This window comes from Convolutriloba macropyga, chromosome 5 (genome assembly GCF_964194025.1).
Source record: "Convolutriloba macropyga chromosome 5, txConMacr16.3, whole genome shotgun sequence".
Lineage (NCBI taxonomy): Eukaryota > Metazoa > Xenacoelomorpha > Acoela > Convolutidae > Convolutriloba > Convolutriloba macropyga.
The window spans coordinates 15,819,681-15,840,270 of NC_134472.1; the positions used below are offsets into that span (position 1 = coordinate 15,819,681).

A 20,590-nucleotide genomic window follows, 5' to 3' on the forward strand; every position below is an offset into this window, starting at 1 on the left:
AATAATTTATAAGTAACAGCCCTTAATTTGAAAAAGTCCACTACTGAGCGCTAAAAGACCTCAGTGTTGACATATACAATTTTTTGGCTCCTGAATTTGGTTTTGCATCGTCACCTTTTGGGTCCTTTATACTTCACAGATTTCGTTCGCTGAATTCATCTGTATTAAAAATTTTCGTACAGTGAAACCTTGACAAAACAAATTTCCATTATCAACCTTTTAATCCTTGACGTTTTCGGTGACTTTTCCTTCACAAATTTTCATGACAACCTTCTTCATCAACAATTTTTTGACAATGAATTACAAAAAACAATATTTTTTTCTGTCATAAACCCTCGTTGTCTTGATACAATTTCGATCATTTCCCTTTTCAGTATCAGAAGCTTTTCGGTCATAGACCATTTTCTGAAAAAATTTTTTGATCACAGACCGGTTTCTGAATAACTAATCGTCCAATGATTTTCTCAACACTATTGTCTTTGTTTATTATAACAACGATTATTGTCTTTTTCTTTCAAAAAAAATTTGGCAACAGGCTTTTTTGCAAAGCATTTTTCGGTAAATGACACGACCTCTTAGCAACATTTTTGGTCAATCATCTTTTGGCAACACTTTTTGGTCAAATGACTTTTTTGTAACATTTTTTGATCAATGACCTTTTAGAAACATTAATAGGTCAATGACGTTAAAGCACACTTTTTCGGTCATTAACCCCAATTAAGCAACCACTTAACCGTGCTCCTCTCTAGTACTGTTAAAACATGCTGCTGAGTGATGCCTCTAAAAATGCCACCTTATGTGTTCAGTCGATTAATTTCGAGTCTATTGTTTCTGTTCATTAAAACACCAATTATTGTCTTTTTCTTCAACAAAAAAATTCGGCAACAGGCTTCTTCGCAAAAAATTTTTTGGTAGATGACAGGACCTCTTAGCAACATTTTTGGTCAATGAACTTTTGGCATCACTTTTCGGTCAATTAGCTTTGTGTAACACTTTTCGATCAATGACCTTTTAGAAACATTAATCGGTCAATGACGCTAAAGCACACTTTTTCGGTCTTTAACCCCTATTAAGCAACGGCTTAACCATGCTCTTCGGTAGTACTGTTAAAAGATTCTGCTCAGTGATGCATCTAAAACATGCCGCCTTGTGTTCACGCGATTAATATATAGATGTTGTCCTAGTCAAACAGATGAACAGATCAGCACCGACTTCTTTTAATTAAACCATGCACTAAGAGAAAAAACATTTTCCTCATTATTAGCAATAATTGAAAGCACAATCAAAAGGAATTGAATGCAGTATAACTTGAGAACTCACTCTTAGAAAACATGCGATATCAAAGTCAGCAAAACTGCTGACACCTGCTTATTGCAGCTTTAAAACATAAACCGACTATTGTCGGAGGAATTGCTCTCGAACGACAGGCAGAAAGAAGATGATTTGATTTCGCCGGGATTCCAACCATTGACCTCCTGATCCCTAAGCAAACTGCACTACCGACTGGGCCATCATGCACAGCTTTTTTTGCTGAAACCAATTTATTTTAGCAACAAGCTTTACTTTGGAGTGAGAGCAATAGAGATCACTCAAAAATAAAGAACGAAAATAAAAAACAATAAGTCACTTGAGAAGTCACAGAATGTTCTAATAGAAAAACGCAAAATGGTACAAGCAAAAAATATGCATAAAAAAGATCAAAACATTTACAATAATTGCTATGAACTTCGTTCAAGAGCAGTTAAACAGCTATAATTATGAATCGTTAACTAAATGTTACCAGACTTTACTGCATAGCATTACATCTATAAACAAAACAGAAATTCGGGGCAAACTCACAAGCTCAAAAACATTTTTCTGAAAATATTAGGTTGTGAAAGGTCCTTACGTTTACTAGCTGTAGTGTGGAATCATCTATTATTGGGAACTATATTGCATTATAGGACATAAGCTTGATCAGAAATTGTAAAAAGCTGAACTATGTGCTTTTTATATAAACTGCACAATAGTCAAGGTTTCAGGGCAATTTTCCTAGAACAAAAATTGGAATGATTTTAGTTTCTTATATTACTAGAAGTCATGTAACTGAATCTCACTTCAATTCCGTTGAACCACGCAAACCCGTTTCAGAATCGAATTTTTTCTATAAATTATATAAAAATAACCTGAAATCAAAACCCAATGGTGGAGATATTCTACGCTGTAACGGCTTCCATATAATAATACTCAAGTCGTCCTCGTATCAACATTTCAGGGGATCAAAATGACAGAGAAGCCCGGCTAGCATGAATGCCAGATTTTCGGGTCTTTCCCATCATAGCCGCCCCAGTACGGTATGTCTAACACGATCCGGGGTGGGGGGGGGGGGAGTTGTTTACCTCATATGACCACTGGGCCTGGGGGGTATAATAGGGAAAAACCCGGTTTTCCTCAGTGACATCATCAGAGTGGCAACCTATACAAAACTCCCACGTGCAAACTTTTAACGTTCAGGTCGCCTTTGTTTAAACTATTTCTAATTTATTCTGCACCAATCTTTAGAAGCCATAACTGCTAAATTCACGTTAACACAGTACATACAATTGTTTGAACAAAACATTGAGATCGTGAAAATGAATAAGGTTGACACATGCGCCACTAAAATCCTGAATATTTGAATCAAAATCCATAATAATTCCTTTAAAACATCGATTAAAATATGACTTACAGCTCCGCCTCTTCGCCTGAAATTTCAACAGATACATAGAATTAATATTCATCCTTTTACATTCTATCTAAATGATAAATTATATAAACAAAAGCCAAAACAGCAAACATTTGCCGTTTTTAGCTGTTTTTTAACCATACACGCATTTGCTACTTGATAAAATGATAAAATAGTAAACTAGATGTCTCCTCATCAACTGAGCTATGAGTGCTTTGAAAATAAGGAGGCTCGGCAAAGGGCGGTCGCAGATAATGTTCAGACTACGCTCATCTATTCGCTAAAATATGCTCCAAGTCAAGAAGAGATCCGAAAATTCAAGGATAGATCATGCTTTGTAATTTAAAAACGATGTATTCTCAAATTAGGGCATACATATATACCAGTATGATTAATACCAGTCTAATTATTTTTTATTTCACTAGAATGGAAAAACAATTCAACGTCAGAACAATTTATTCAGCAGAAAAAACAACGATCTGATCAAGCAAACCCCTGATTTTGACAGAAAAAATGAGATTCTTAATTCAACTCCAAGCCAATTTTCAAACTAAACTTCAAAAACCAAGGTCCTTCCGGACACCAAGATTTGATTATCCAATTAAGCCCTATTAATTCACTTAGATTTTACACTCTCAAATAAGAATTATTCAGTGCAAATGAAAAAGTAGCTCTTTGACCTCCTGACGCGTGATTGATCGACTCTATCAATGGCGTCAAATTTGTGGAGTCAAAGTTAAAAATACATAACCGCAGTTTAAAATTAGTCAAAACCTACTGCAAAACCTCGTTTCATAAGTGCAGGTAGTGACAAAGTGCCAAAAAACACTAAATACCAACAAATGCAGGCAAGATTAAAAAATTCTTAAGTTTTGAAATTCAAAGGGTGACTTAAACGGTAATTTAAGTTTTCAGCTGTTTTTTAACCATACACGCATTTGCTACTTGATAAAATGATAAAATAGTAAACTAGATGTCTCCTCATCAACTGAGCTATGAGTGCTTTGAAAATAAGGAGGCTCGGCAAAGGGCGGTTGCAGATAATGTTCAGACTACGCTCATCTACTCGCTAAAATATCCTCCAAGTCAAGAAGAGATCCGAAAATTCAATGATAGATCATGCTTTGTAATTTAAAAACGATGTATTCTCAAATTAGGGCATACATATATACCAGTATGATTAATACCAGTCTAATTATTTTTTATTTCACTAGAATGGAAAAACAATTCAACGTCAGAACAATTTATTCAGCAGAAAAAACAACGATCTGATCAAGCAAACCCCTGATTTTGACAGAATAAAAAATGAGATTCTTAATTCAACTCCAAGCCAATTTTCAAACTAAACTTCAAAAACCAAGGTCCTTCCGGACAACAACATTGGACTATCCAACTAAGCCCTATTAATTCACTTAGATTTTACACTCTCAAATAAGAATTATTAAGTGCAAATGAAAAAGTAGCTCTTTGACCTCTTGACGCGTGATTGATCGACTCTATCAATGGCGTCAAATTTGTGGAGTCAAAGTTAAAAATACATAACCGCAGTTTAAAATTAGTCAAAACCTACTGCAGAACCTCGGTTCATAAGTGCAGGTAGGGACAAAGTGCCAAAGAACACTAAATACCAACAAATGCTGGCAAGATTAAAAAAAATCTTAAGTTTTGAAAATCAATGGGTAACTTAAACGAAAAGACAAAACCATCAACCCACTAAGACTGCATAGTCCAAAAGTCCAAAACGATAAGTAAGACGCAAACTCCACATACTCATTAAGATAAACACATAAAAAACATACAAAAAGTTCTTAAACAAAATTTCAGAAAAGCCTTCGACATCCCAATTTTCGATTCATTATTGAAAAATGACTTATAGAAAACACCAAAAACAACAAAACAGGCCAAAACTAGAAACAAGAAAAAAATGCATGGTGACCTCAACTCCACAAAAACGTAATTTACGGACTGAATCCTAAAACTCACTGCTTAAAGGAATCATTACATAAGATTAGTCATGAATTAATAAACCATCAAATGCACCCTCCGTTGACGATATTAGGTGACAGGATAACAATATAGCCGGCATATTGTTGGAATAGCCGCTAAAACATAGCCGGCAGATTGCCGGCAAATAGCCGCGATAGACGCTTGTGGCCTATCATGAATTGAAAAAACTAAAGATTGACAGATCGACCACCAGCTTTTTAATAGACCACTAGACTTTTTGGGTTAGATACGGACTGTCAATTTTATGAGACACATTTGCTCTACACGGAAAAAACCCTAACGGCGCTTTCTCAAAATTTTATTCGATATTAAAACTCAAGACTCTTTTACTCGGGAATTAGGGCATATAAGTTTGGCACTACTTAGATGCACGCTATTGACCTTTAATTAGTAAATGTTCATAAAATTTAAAGCTCCATAAGTGAGTTCAGATTCCTTTTTTTGAGTGAGGTGAGTCACGCAATTGAACTAAAAGCAGAAATGACGTCACAAACACAAATTTTAACTGCAAAGCAGTAGAAGTCACTGAAATCATTGAAGTCAGGGTAAGACGAAAAAATCTGTTAGACAAAAAAACATAGGAGCGCAATAATAGCCGTCTGGAATTGCTGACGCGGCTATTAATTAACCGTATACAGGTCAGTATATTAGATAAACAGATAAAGATAACAGTCGAAAAATTTAGCGACGCCGCTCAAAAAGCTATGTAAAAAACAACCAACGATCAAATAATAAAGCTTAATGAGATTTTCTAAACAGAAGCCTTTTTATGAAGGAAATTTATTACATACGACGTGCTTTAACATTGCATTACTTCATATTAAACTTGAGTATTAAAAGGCGAAAGTCATTTTCTTGGGAGAGGTAAGTCACCCATGATCAAATGCTAGTCACGCAAATGATCTAAAAGCTGTTGCTAGATAGATTGAAAGAGAACGTTCCACGCGCAAATGCCGTGAAAGAGAGGAATAAGTCAATTTGACTTCAGCTTTTCTGTGTGAACCTATGTAAAACGAAAAAGAACGCCAGACGAAAAAAAAACAAACAACCCATTATAGCTACGCTCAGCTTACAGCTATAAAAAAATTAGAGCAAATAACGGTAAATTTTTTTAAAAAATGCGTTTTATGGAAACATGTGAGTCAAATTCATTCTCTGTTCAGTCAAATCATTCGGAGTCAGTCTAAAATCATTCTCTGTTCACGGATTGATTCAAACAAAAAGCATCTATGCAAAATTCAAACACTTACACCAGCTCAAAGCATCTACAGAAAATCATATGTGATAAAACAGAGGATCCATACACTTAGAGCCTAGCATGCCCTCAGGCAAACTGATTTCAGCTGCTTAAAACAGTGAATGTGGGAGAAATTTGGGTCGCCCACAACTACAAGTCATGGACGCAAAAGTCATTTGAAAAGTCAGACCGGTAAAAGAAAAATTTTACATAAATAAGAATGGATTTGGATACATGGCTACAAAAATTTCTTTAAACTTCATTCGAGAGTAATTAACAAGTAATGTGAGAAGAAGTCGATCGAAAAGGACAAAGAGGTCATATGCGAAAAAATCTTCAAAAACGATAAGCATATTGCTGCAGGTACGCGTAGCTTCTCAATCATCGCCAAAGAAAGCACTCGAAATTGGCAAACTGATAACATTCCAATTTTAAAAACAAACAGAGGAACCTCAGATAGACGTTTTCCGCAATCATTGCCAACATGAATAGCAGGTACTTAAACATAATGTTCGCGAATTTAATGAAAATTCTTCTTTGAAATGAGAGGCATGATCACTTTGAACAGATTTCAGTAGCTGTTGCTAGATAGATTGTAAGAGAACGTTCCACGCGCAAATGCCGTGAAAGAGAGGAATAAGTCAATTTGACTTCAGCTTTTCTGTGTGAACCTATGTAAAACGAAAAAGAACGCCAGACGAAAAAAAAACAAACACCCCATTATAGCTACGCTCAGCTTACAGCTATAAAAAAATTAGAGCAAATAACGGTTAAATTTTTTTAATGCGTTTTATGGAAACATGTGAGTCAAATTCATTCTCTGTTCAGTCAAATCATTCGGAGTCAGTCTAAAATCATTCTCTGTTCACGGATCGATTCAAACAAAAGCATCTATGCAAAATTCAAACACTTACACCAGCTCAAAGCATCTACAGAAAATCATATGTGATAAAACAGAGGATACATACACTTAGAGCCTAGCATGCCCTCGGGCAAACTGATTTCAGCTGCTTAAAACAGTGAATGTGGGAGAAGTTTGGGTCGCCCACAACTACAAGTCATGGACGCAAAAGTCATTTGAAAAGTCAGACCGGTAAAAGAAAAATTTTACATAAATAAGAATGGATTTGGATACATGGCTACAAAAATTTCTTTAAACTTCATTCGAGAGTAATTAACAAGTAATGTGAGAAGAAGTCGATCGAAAAGGACAAAGAGGTCATATGCGAAAAAATCTTCAAAAACGATAAGCATATTGCTGCAGGTACGCGTAGCTTCTCAATCATCGCCAAAGAAAGCACTCGAAATTGGCAAACTGTCATTGTTTGAAGATTTTTTCTATAACATTCCAATTTTAAAAACAAACAGAGGAACCTCAGATAGACGTTTTCCGCAATCATTGCCAACATGAATAGCAGGTACTTAAACATAATGTTCGCGAATTTAACGAAAATTCTTCTTTGAAATGAGAGGCATGATCACTTTGAACAGATTTCAGTAGCTGTTGCTAGATAGATTGTAAGAGAACGTTCCACGCGCAAATGCCGTGAAAGAGAGGAATAAGTCAATTTGACTTCAGCTTTTCTGTGTGAACCTATGTAAAACGAAAAAGAACGCCAGACGAAAAAAAACAAACACCCCATTATAGCTACGCTCAGCTTACAGCTATAAAAAAATTAGAGCAAATAACGGTTAAATTTTTTTTAATGCGTTTTATGGAAACATGTGAGTCAAATTCATTCTCTGTTCAGTCAAATCATTCGGAGTCAGTCTAAAATCATTCTCTGTTCACGGATCGATTCAAACAAAAGCATCTATGCAAAATTCAAACACTTACACCAGCTCAAAGCATCTACAGAAAATCATATGTGATAAAACAGAGGATACATACACTTAGAGCCTAGCATGCCCTCGGGCAAACTGATTTCAGCTGCATAAAACAGTGAATGTGGGAGAAGTTTGGGTCGCCCACAACTACAAGTCATGGACGCAAAAGTCATTTGAAAAGTCAGACCGGTAAAAGAAAAATTTTACATAAATAAGAATGGATTTGGATACATGGCTACAAAAATTTCTTTAAACTTCATTCGAGAGTAATTAACAAGTAATGTGAGAAGAAGTCGATCGAAAAGGACAAAGAGGTCATATGCGAAAAAATCTTCAAAAACGATAAGCATATTGCTGCAGGTACGCGTAGCTTCTCAATCATCGCCAAAGAAAGCACTCGAAATTGGCAAACTGTCATTGTTTGAAGATTTTTTCTATAACATTCCAATTTTAAAAACAAACAGAGGAACCTCAGATAGACGTTTTCCGCAATCATTGCCAACATGAATAGCAGGTACTTAAACATAATGTTCGCGAATTTAATGAAAATTCTTCTTTGAAATGAGAGGCATGATCACTTTGAACAGATTTCAGTAGCTGTTGCTAGATAGATTGTAAGAGAACGTTCCACGCGCAAATGCCGTGAAAGAGAGGAATAAGTCAATTTGACTTCAGCTTTTCTGTGTGAACCTATGTAAAACGAAAAAGAACGCCAGACGAAAAAAAACAAACACCCCATTATAGCTACGCTCAGCTTACAGCTATAAAAAAATTAGAGCAAATAACGGTTAAATTTTTTTTAATGCGTTTTATGGAAACATGTGAGTCAAATTCATTCTCTGTTCAGTCAAATCATTCGGAGTCAGTCTAAAATCATTCTCTGTTCACGGATCGATTCAAACAAAAGCATCTATGCAAAATTCAAACACTTACACCAGCTCAAAGCATCTACAGAAAATCATATGTGATAAAACAGAGGATACATACACTTAGAGCCTAGCATGCCCTCGGGCAAACTGATTTCAGCTGCTTAAAACAGTGAATGTGGGAGAAGTTTGGGTCGCCCACAACTACAAGTCTTGGACGCAAAAGTCATTTGAAAAGTCAGACCGGTAAAAGAAAAATTTTACATAAATAAGAATGGATTTGGATACATGGCTACAAAAATTTCTTTAAACTTCATTCGAGAGTAATTAACAAGTAATGTGAGAAGTCGATCGAAAAGGACAAAGAGGTCATATGCGAAAAAATCTTCAAAAACGATAAGCATATTGCTGCAGGTACGCGTAGCTTCTCAATCATCGCCAAAGAAAGCACTCGAAATTGGCAAACTGTCATTGTTTGAAGATTTTTTCTATAACATTCCAATTTTAAAAACAAACAGAGGAACCTCAGATAGACGTTTTCCGCAATCATTGCCAACATGAATAGCAGGTACTTAAACGTAATGTTCGCGAATTTAATGAAAATTCTTCTTTGAAATGAGAGGCATGATCACTTTGAACAGATTTCAGTAGCTGTTGCTAGATAGATTGTAAGAGAACGTTCCACGCGCAAATGCCGTGAAAGAGAGGAATAAGTCAATTTGACTTCAGCTTTTCTGTGTGAACCTATGTAAAACGAAAAAGAACGCCAGACGAAAAAAAAAAACAAACACCCCATTATAGCTACGCTCAGCTTACAGCTATAAAAAAATTAGAGCAAATAACGGTTAAATTTTTTTTAATGCGTTTTATGGAAACATGTGAGTCAAATTCATTCTCTGTTCAGTCAAATCATTCGGAGTCAGTCTAAAATCATTCTCTGTTCACGGATCGATTCAAAAAAAAGCATCTATGCAAAATTCAAACACTTACACCAGCTCAAAGCATCTACAGAAAATCATATGTGATAAAACAGAGGATACATACACTTAGAGCCTAGCATGCCCTCGGGCAAACTGATTTCAGCTGCTTAAAACAGTGAATGTGGGAGAAGTTTGGGTCGCCCACAACTACAAGTCATGGACGCAAAAGTCATTTGAAAAGTCAGACCGGTAAAAGAAAAATTTTACATAAATAAGAATGGATTTGGATACATGGCTACAAAAATTTCTTTAAACTTCATTCGAGAGTAATTAACAAGTAATGTGAGAAGAAGTCGATCGAAAAGGACAAAGAGGTCATATGCGAAAAAATCTTCAAAAACGATAAGCATATTGCTGCAGGTACGCGTAGCTTCTCAATCATCGCCAAAGAAAGCACTCGAAATTGGCAAACTGTCATTGTTTGAAGATTTTTTCTATAACATTCCAATTTTAAAAACAAACAGAGGAACCTCAGATAGACGTTTTCCGCAATCATTGCCAACATGAATAGCAGGTACTTAAACATAATGTTCGCGAATTTAATGAAAATTCTTCTTTGAAATGAGAGGCATGATCACTTTGAACAGATTTCAGTAGCTGTTGCTAGATAGATTGTAAGAGAACGTTCCACGCGCAAATGCCGTGAAAGAGAGGAATAAGTCAATTTGACTTCAGCTTTTCTGTGTGAACCTATGTAAAACGAAAAAGAACGCCAGACGAAAAAAAACAAACACCCCATTATAGCTACGCTCAGCTTACAGCTATAAAAAAATTAGAGCAAATAACGGTTAAATTTTTTTTAATGCGTTTTATGGAAACATGTGAGTCAAATTCATTCTCTGTTCAGTCAAATCATTCGGAGTCAGTCTAAAATCATTCTCTGTTCACGGATCGATTCAAACAAAAGCATCTATGCAAAATTCAAACACTTACACCAGCTCAAAGCATCTACAGAAAATCATATGTGATAAAACAGAGGATACATACACTTAGAGCCTAGCATGCCCTCGGGCAAACTGATTTCAGCTGCTTAAAACAGTGAATGTGGGAGAAGTTTGGGTCGCCCACAACTACAAGTCATGGACGCAAAAGTCATTTGAAAAGTCAGACCGGTAAAAGAAAAATTTTACATAAATAAGAATGGATTTGGATACATGGCTACAAAAATTTCTTTAAACTTCATTCGAGAGTAATTAACAAGTAATGTGAGAAGAAGTCGATCGAAAAGGACAAAGAGGTCATATGCGAAAAAATCTTCAAAAACGATAAGCATATTGCTGCAGGTACGCGTAGCTTCTCAATCATCGCCAAAGAAAGCACTCGAAATTGGCAAACTGTCATTGTTTGAAGATTTTTTCTATAACATTCCAATTTTAAAAACAAACAGAGGAACCTCAGATAGACGTTTTCCGCAATCATTGCCAACATGAATAGCAGGTACTTAAACATAATGTTCGCGAATTTAATGAAAATTCTTCTTTGAAATGAGAGGCATGATCACTTTGAACAGATTTCAGTAGCTGTTGCTAGATAGATTGTAAGAGAACGTTCCACGCGCAAATGCCGTGAAAGAGAGGAATAAGTCAATTTGACTTCAGCTTTTCTGTGTGAACCTATGTAAAACGAAAAAGAACGCCAGACGAAAAAAAAACAAACACCCCATTATAGCTACGCTCAGCTTACAGCTATAAAAAAAATTAGAGCAAATAACGGTTAAATTTTTTTTAATGCGTTTTATGGAAACATGTGAGTCAAATTCATTCTCTGTTCAGTCAAATCATTCGGAGTCAGTCTAAAATCATTCTCTGTTCACGGATCGATTCAAACAAAAGCATCTATGCAAAATTCAAACACTTACACCAGCTCAAAGCATCTACAGAAAATCATATGTGATAAAACAGAGGATACATACACTTAGAGCCTAGCATGCCCTCGGGCAAACTGATTTCAGCTGCTTAAAACAGTGAATGTGGGAGAAGTTTGGGTCGCTCACAACTACAAGTCATGGACGCAAAAGTCATTTGAAAAGTCAGACCGGTAAAAGAAAAATTTTACATAAATAAGAATGGATTTGGATACATGGCTACAAAAATTTCTTTAAACTTCATTCGAGAGTAATTAACAAGTAATGTGAGAAGAAGTCGATCGAAAAGGACAAAGAGATCATACGCGAAAAAATCTTCAAAAACGATAAGCATATTGCTGCAGGTACGCGTAGCTTCTCAATCATCGCCAAAGAAAGCACTCGAAATTGGCAAACTGTCATTGTTTGAAGATTTTTTCTATAACATTCCAATTTTAAAAACAAACAGAGGAACCTCAGATAGACGTTTTCCGCAATCATTGCCAACATGAATAGCAGGTACTTAAACATAATGTTCGCGAATTTAATGAAAATTCTTCTTTGAAATGAGAGGCATGATCACTTTGAACAGATTTCAGTAGCTGTTGCTAGATAGATTGTAAGAGAACGTTCCACGCGCAAATGCCGTGAAAGAGAGGAATAAGTCAATTTGACTTCAGCTTTTCTGTGTGAACCTATGTAAAACGAAAAAGAACGCCAGACGAAAAAAAACAAACACCCCATTATAGCTACGCTCAGCTTACAGCTATAAAAAAATTAGAGCAAATAACGGTTAAATTTTTTTTAATGCGTTTTATGGAAACATGTGAGTCAAATTCATTCTCTGTTCAGTCAAATCATTCGGAGTCAGTCTAAAATCATTCTCTGTTCACGGATCGATTCAAACAAAAGCATCTATGCAAAATTCAAACACTTACACCAGCTCAAAGCATCTACAGAAAATCATATGTGATAAAACAGAGGATACATACACTTAGAGCCTAGCATGCCCTCGGGCAAACTGATTTCAGCTGCTTAAAACAGTGAATGTGGGAGAAGTTTGGGTCGCCCACAACTACAAGTCATGGACGCAAAAGTCATTTGAAAAGTCAGACCGGTAAAAGAAAAATTTTACATAAGAATGGATTTGGATACATGGCTACAAAAATTTCTTTAAACTTCATTCGAGAGTAATTAACAAGTAATGTGAGAAGAAGTCGATCGAAAAGGACAAAGAGGTCATATGCGAAAAAATCTTTAAAAACGATAAGCATATTGCTGCAGGTACGCGTAGCTTCTCAATCATCGCCAAAGAAAGCACTCGAAATTGGCAAACTGTCATTGTTTGAAGATTTTTTCTATAACATTCCAATTTTAAAAACAAACAGAGGAACCTCAGATAGACGTTTTCCGCAATCATTGCCAACATGAATAGCAGGTACTTAAACATAATGTTCGCGAATTTAATGAAAATTCTTCTTTGAAATGAGAGGCATGATCACTTTGAACAGATTTCAGTAGCTGTTGCTAGATAGATTGTAAGAGAACGTTCCACGCGCAAATGCCGTGAAAGAGAGGAATAAGTCAATTTGACTTCAGCTTTTCTGTGTGAACCTATGTAAAACGAAAAAGAACGCCAGACGAAAAAAAACAAACACCCCATTATAGCTACGCTCAGCTTACAGCTATAAAAAAATTAGAGCAAATAACGGTTAAATTTTTTTTAATGCGTTTTATGGAAACATGTGAGTCAAATTCATTCTCTGTTCAGTCAAATCATTCGGAGTCAGTCTAAAATCATTCTCTGTTCACGGATCGATTCAAACAAAAGCATCTATGCAAAATTCAAACACTTACACCAGCTCAAAGCATCTACAGAAAATCATATGTGATAAAACAGAGGATACATACACTTAGAGCCTAGCATGCCCTCGGGCAAACTGATTTCAGCTGCTTAAAACAGTGAATGTGGGAGAAGTTTGGGTCGCTCACAACTACAAGTCATGGACGCAAAAGTCATTTGAAAAGTCAGACCGGTAAAAGAAAAATTTTACATAAATAAGAATGGATTTGGATACATGGCTACAAAAATTTCTTTAAACTTCATTCGAGAGTAATTAACAAGTAATGTGAGAAGAAGTCGATCGAAAAGGATAAAGAGGTCATATGCGAAAAAATCTTCAAAAACGATAAGCATATTGCTGCAGGTACGCGTAGCTTCTCAATCATCGCCAAAGAAAGCACTCGAAATTGGCAAACTGTCATTGTTTGAAGATTTTTTCTATAACATTCCAATTTTAAAAACAAACAGAGGAACCTCAGATAGACGTTTTCCGCAATCATTGCCAACATGAATAGCAGGTACTTAAACATAATGTTCGCGAATTTAATGAAAAATCTTCTTTGAAATGAGAGGCATGATCACTTTGAACAGATTTCAGTAGCTGTTGCTAGATAGATTGTAAGAGAACGTTCCACGCGCAAATGCCGTGAAAGAGAGGAATAAGTCAATTTGACTTCAGCTTTTCTGTGTGAACCTATGTAAAACGAAAAAGAACGCCAGACGAAAAAAAAACAAACACCCCATTATAGCTACGCTCAGCTTACAGCTATAAAAAAATTAGAGCAAATAACGGTTAAATTTTTTTTAATGCGTTTTATGGAAACATGTGAGTCAAATTCATTCTCTGTTCAGTCAAATCATTCGGAGTCAGTCTAAAATCATTCTCTGTTCACGGATCGATTCAAACAAAAGCATCTATGCAAAATTCAAACACTTACACCAGCTCAAAGCATCTACAGAAAATCATATGTGATAAAACAGAGGATACATACACTTATAGCCTAGCATGCCCTCGGGCAAACTGATTTCAGCTGCTTAAAACAGTGAATGTGGGAGAAGTTTGGGTCGCCCACAACTACAAGTCATGGACGCAAAAGTCATTTGAAAAGTCAGACCGGTAAAAGAAAAATTTTACATAAATAAGAATGGATTTGGATACATGGCTACAAAAATTTCTTTAAACTTCATTCGAGAGTAATTAACAAGTAATGTGAGAAGAAGTCGATCGAAAAGGACAAAGAGGTCATATGCGAAAAAATCTTCAAAAACGATAAGAATATTGCTGCAGGTACGCGTAGCTTCTCAATCATCGCCAAAGAAAGCACTCGAAATTGGCAAACTGTCATTGTTTGAAGATTTTTTCTATAACATTCCAATTTTAAAAACAAACAGAGGAACCTCAGATAGACGTTTTCCGCAATCATTGCCAACATGAATAGCAGGTACTTAAACAATGTTCGCGAATTTAATGAAAATTCTTCTTTGAAATGAGAGGCATGATCACTTTGAACAGATTTCAGTAGTTATAATGATTTACGACTGCGCACTGAATTTGGGAATCCCCCTTCTCTGCTTAATTTGGCTCTTTAATCAAGTAATAAGAGTAGTAAAATTTTCGGTTGGTTCAACAATGAAAACAAACCGAGAACCGAGTACACATTGTTTGAACCAACCTTCGTCAATATATCCAGTTTCATCTTCATTCTCCGGAATGAAGTACTCATAGTCATTCACACCGTCACCATCGTCATTGTCTCCACCACCGAAGGAAGGCACATTATTACTGTTATCATCTTTATCATCATCAGAGGAGGAACTGCAGATGCTCTCGTCAAGTCCATTCGGACAGTCTTGCACACCATCGCACAGTTGGCTCTTCCTTAGGCACCTGTCTTTGCACCATCTGAAGGAAACATAATTGTTGATTATGAATGAAGGCACACTTGAGATAATCTTCAGCAAAAACGCGTATAACCATCATTGAAAAAACATTGTCAATCGATCACCCCCAAATTGATAAAAAGATGAAAGCATGTTTTTCGTAGATGCCCAGTTTCGAAAATTGATAGAAGGTTCGAAGTTCAACCAAACGTAAATAGTAGATACGATGGGCTAAATAGATAAGTCTGGAGGAACAAGAAAGAAGAGAAGGGGTTTATCGAGGTGCTCAGGCTCGAACTTTAGACCGCAGGGCTAAACAATTTTCAGCTCGTGCGCTTGTTTAGACTTATTGAAAATTCGTGGATATTGAAACTAAGAGAAGATCAGATCAGTTCAAAATATTTTTATTAAAAAGTTTTAGTTACAAAAAGAACTTTTCTAAGTGGTGACTAGTAATAAATTATTGGAGAAGCATTTCCATTAATTACAAATATCAAATTCTGACCAACACTGCGAGTCTGTTCAGTGGGTTATCTGCGCAAGAAACCATAAAAGGCCTGAAAAACGATGAAACGGCCAGTTTCAGCTCAACGCTCATACCTAGGTTAAGTGATAAATCAATAATTGCAATATTTTGGGTCTCCTGTCCCATCTCGGACAATTTCAAACATAACCGACTAAACGTCGGAAGAATTGCTCTCAACGACTAGTGGGAGCTCTAATCAATTGCAGCCTGCTCCAGTCGGGGGAATCTAAATAGTACTAAGAAGTTCAATAGTGGACTTCAAATAACCACATTAGAGGTTAACATATACCACTGTTAAGATTTAAAGTGAAAAATGGCACCAGTTTCGGCGCACTTTTCATTTGACTTTTAGTATTAAATTGCCGGCAATTGAGTTCAGCTGCTTGAAATTGTGATTGAGAGAGAATTTTAGATCATACGAAACGCAAAAAGTCAAGGGCGTAAAAGTCACTCGAAAAGTCAAAACTGTCAAGTGAAAATTTTGCATAAAAAAGACACACATGTTTACAATAATTGCTATGAACTTCGTTCAAGAGCAATTAAAAATCAAAATACGAATACCATTTATGCTAGCACATTACTAGCACGAGCAATACTAGCACATAATACTTATTTGGCATTTCACACCTGTTGCAATCAATGTCGCTGGGCACCAATCGCATACAGAGTTCTGACATCTGATTCACATACACCACTTCTGTACTTGTCACATTCACTAAAACAACAAAGACTGTTCTTGCATATCCAAACTATCACAATGTTTCCTTTTCCGTAGTTTAAGTTGGGCACAAAAAGTTCGCGAACATAAACGCATCTAAGCACAACAGACCATCCATAAACTCGGTTGATTCGCACTGCGGAGAGTCTACGATACGGGCCACCAGTGTCAATGAACTTTGACTTCAAGTTCACTAGCAGGCTCTTTTCTGACCCCCCCCCCCCCCCCCCCCCCCAAGATTATACAGACAATCTGTTTCCAAACCTCAGAAATTCAATTTCGCTACTTATCGATACTTGATTCCATAACAGTAACCGTAGCTTGTCATCAGAGTTAAATTGAAGGGATTTTTTTTATCGATTAATAAAAAAGTAGTTTAAAACTAATCTTTGACAATATAAATATCGAATTGATAAAAACGCGTATTATTCAACAGCCGCTTACATTATATGGTAAATTGTAACTTATTACACACGCGTTTATTTCAGAACTTCGTTGCATCATTATATTGTAAATGCCGGGGGTGAATTATGGTGGGGGAGGGACAAATTCTAAGAACTTTCAACTACAAATTTATCTCTCTTCAGCAGTTGAGTTGGGTGAATCGCATGCTTAGCGACTAGTAAGGCCCCGAGAGAGATTGCTCAGCGACTAAATAACCTGCAGGTTTTACTTGTTTAACCCGTTTTTGAGATCAAAATAAAAATGGTCAGTCAAAAAAAGTCAGTAAAACATAGCTGGTACATTGTCAACAAATAGCCTCAACAGCTTAGTAGATCTGCGGTCTCAAAAAAATAGTAAAACAGCCGAAAAAAAAAAGAAATTTCTTTTGCTAAATGCTGAGACGTTATAATTTGATTACGAATATGCATGACTTATTGATGCTTCTGTTAGATGCTCTCAAATTACCTTCAATTAGTCTGATACGCATTTATCAAATTAAGTTAGGAAAAGTCAAATTCAGCGTGATGAGGCCATTTTTGAGAGTGAGCTAAGTCACGTGTAACTAAAAACTTCATCAAGCTAATGAACAAAAAACTCGCTCCATTAAGAGTGAAAAAAGACTTCATGCACGCAATTCAGCTGAAATTGCACGAATTAATGAATAAAACGCATATTTGAAGTGGTTGTGACGTCCAAAATCTTGACGAAATGAAAAAAAAGAGAAGGCCAATAATAGCTCTAGAAATCGCAGTGCGGTTATTAAACAGAAAACATTGCAGGACTAATATAGTTCCTGCCAACTTAGTCTGAGTGCAAATAAAAACTTAACCGACTCAACGTCGGAAGAATTGCTCTCGAACAACTAGTGGGAGCTCTAATTAATTGCAGCCTGCTCCAGTCGGGGAGGGGGGGGGGGGGGGGTCTAAAGGGACTAAGTTCAATAGTGGGCTTCAAAAAACCACATTAGAGCTTAATATATACCACTGTTAAGATTTGAAGTGAATAATGGCACCAGTTTCTGCGCACTTTTCGTTTGACTATTAGTACTAAATTGCCGCCAATTGCTTGAAATTGTGATTGAGAGAGAATTTTAGATCACGCGAAACGCCAAAAGTTAAGGGCGTAAAGGTCACTCGAAAAATCAAAACTGTCAAGTGAAAATTTTGCATAAAAAAGACACTTGTTTTCAATAATTGCTATGATCCTCGTTCAATAGCAAATAAAAATATAATAAATTGAATCTAGAAAAATCAAAAACACAGATATAAGAAAAATTCTAATTTCTAAAGGGTACACCCCAAATAACACTATTCAATAACTTGGATAGGGTTGAAAATACCCCAGAACTAAGTGAATTTTTAGTAATAAAAACTATAAAAATCACACGTTTCTTCTTGAAAAAATTAACTAAACACTATTTGCTGGAAATTTTAACGCCAAGTTAGAATTAAAAGAACATTTTACTGAAACAATATAACGAAGAACGAGCACAAAACGAAGAGGGGTTCCTGATGTTATAACCACCGAAGTAAAATACAGCAAAAACCCAATGAAAATGAAAGGGGCAAACCGCAAGAAAACAGCTATAATAATAAAATCGATAAAAATAATTGTTAATGCCCCGCAAAAAATAAAATCGGACACTTGGGAAAAATGCTTCGAGATTTGACTACGAGCTGCAATAAAAGCTGCAATGGAATGATTTCGTACTCTAAACAGCAAAACAGTGGCGACGGATATGCAATGGTCATAATTGCAACGAGAGACACACTAAACCAAACAAACAAATCATATAAACATTACCGACTAACGTCGGGCGAATTGCTCTCAAACGACCGCGAGAGGTTGGCATCGTCAGTAGCTAGTCATGATTGCGAGGCTAGCTTTAGCCGAATTGAAGTTGAAGGAGCGTGAGGTGAGCGCAGCGGGTAGTGGGTTTCACGGGGACTGATGGGGGAGGGGGTTGCGTGGGATGGGGGGTGTTGCGTCGCGGGGGGGAATGAAAACAAAGGGGCGCAAGAAAACAGCTATTACAAAAAAAACATAGCTGGCAGATTGCCAGAAAATAGCCGCAATAGCTTCGTAGATCTGCAGTCTAAAAAAACAGTAAAAAAGACAGACCAAAAAAATTATTCTTTTCACTGAAGGCCGATATGTTATATTTTGATTGAGATTCTGCATAAGTTTTTACTGCCTCCATTAGCTGCTCTCAAATAACCTTCATTTAGAATGACACACGCCCATTTGAACTTATCTCTTCGAATTAAAGTAAAAAAAGTCAATTTCAAAGTGAGGAAGTCATTTTTGAAAGTGAGGTAAGTCAAATGTGACCAAAAATTTAATCACGCGAATGAACAACAAAACTCGCTCCACTAAGAGCCAAAAACGAAATTGCATGAAAATGCATGAACAAATGAAGTTGAAATTCCATGAACAAATGAACGAAAAGCAGATTTGAAGTAGTTGTAACGTCATATGCTCGTAACAAAAATAGCCACGACGAAATAAAAAAAAAACAAGAGAAGGCCAATAATAGCCCCAGCTATCGCTGTGCGGCTATTAAAAATGATAAAAATATTTTTAATGCCCAGCAAAAATTGAAAAAATCAGACAGTTTAAAAACAATGCTTCATGATTTGACAACGAGCTGCAATGGAAGACTTTCGTACTCTAAACAGCAAGACAGTGGCAACGGATATGCATTGGTCATAACCGCAACTATACGACACAAACAAATTATATAAACATAACCGGCTAACGTCGGGCGAATTGCTCTCAAACGACCGCGAGAGGTTGGCATCGTCAGTAGCTAGTCATGATTGCGAGGCTAGCTTTAGCCGAATTGAAGTTGAAGGAGCGTGAGGTGAGCGCAGCGGGTAGTGGGTTTCACGGGGACTGATGGGGGAGGGGGTTGCGTGGGATGGGGGGTGTTGCGTCGCGGGGGGGAATGAAAACAAAGGGGCGCAAGAAAACAGCTATTACAAAAAAAACATAGCTGGCAGATTGCCAGAAAATAGCCGCAATAGCTTCGTAGATCTGCAGTCTAAAAAAACAGTAAAAAAGACAGACCAAAAAAATTATTCTTTTCACTGAAGGCCGATATGTTATATTTTGATTGAGATTCTGCATAAGTTTTTACTGCCTCCATTAGCTGCTCTCAAATAACCTTCATTTAGAATGACACACGCCCATTTGAACTTATCTCTTCGAATTAAAGTAAAAAAAGTCAATTTCAAAGTGAGGAAGTCATTTTTGAAAGTGAGGTAAGTCAAATGTGACCAAAAATTTAATCACGCGAATGAACAACAAAACTCGCTCCACTAAGAGCCAAAAACGAAATTGCATGAAAATGCATGAACAAATGAAGTTGAAATTCCATGAACAAATGAACGAAAAGCAGATTTGAAGTAGTTGTAACGTCATATGCTCGTAACAAAAATAGCCACGACGAAATAAAAAAAAAACAAGAGAAGGCCAATAATAGCCCCAGCTATCGCTGTGCGGCTATTAAAAATGATAAAAATATTTTTAATGCCCAGCAAAAATTGAAAAAATCAGACAGTTTAAAAACAATGCTTCATGATTTGACAAAGAGCTGCAATGGAAGACTTTCGTACTCTAAACAGCAAGACAGTGGCAACGGATATGCATTGGTCATAACCGCAACTATACGACACAAACAAATTATATAAACATAACCGGCTAACGTCGGGC

General features: G+C 36.3%; 1 protein-coding gene across 2 annotated transcripts in view; it reads right to left on the reverse strand.

The window, feature by feature from the left end:
* Positions 1-20,590, reverse strand: part of LOC142339165 (uncharacterized) — a 204,828-nt gene that overhangs the window by 21,380 nt on the left and 162,858 nt on the right. For both annotated transcript variants that reach the window (XM_075388959.1, XM_075388960.1), the window contains exons 7-8: positions 16,342-16,429; positions 14,981-15,210 (exon numbers count right to left, since the gene is read on the reverse strand). In XM_075388959.1, coding sequence (XP_075245074.1) covers positions 14,981-15,210; positions 16,342-16,429 — 318 coding nt within the window. The remainder of the gene's footprint in view (positions 1-14,980; positions 15,211-16,341; positions 16,430-20,590) is intronic.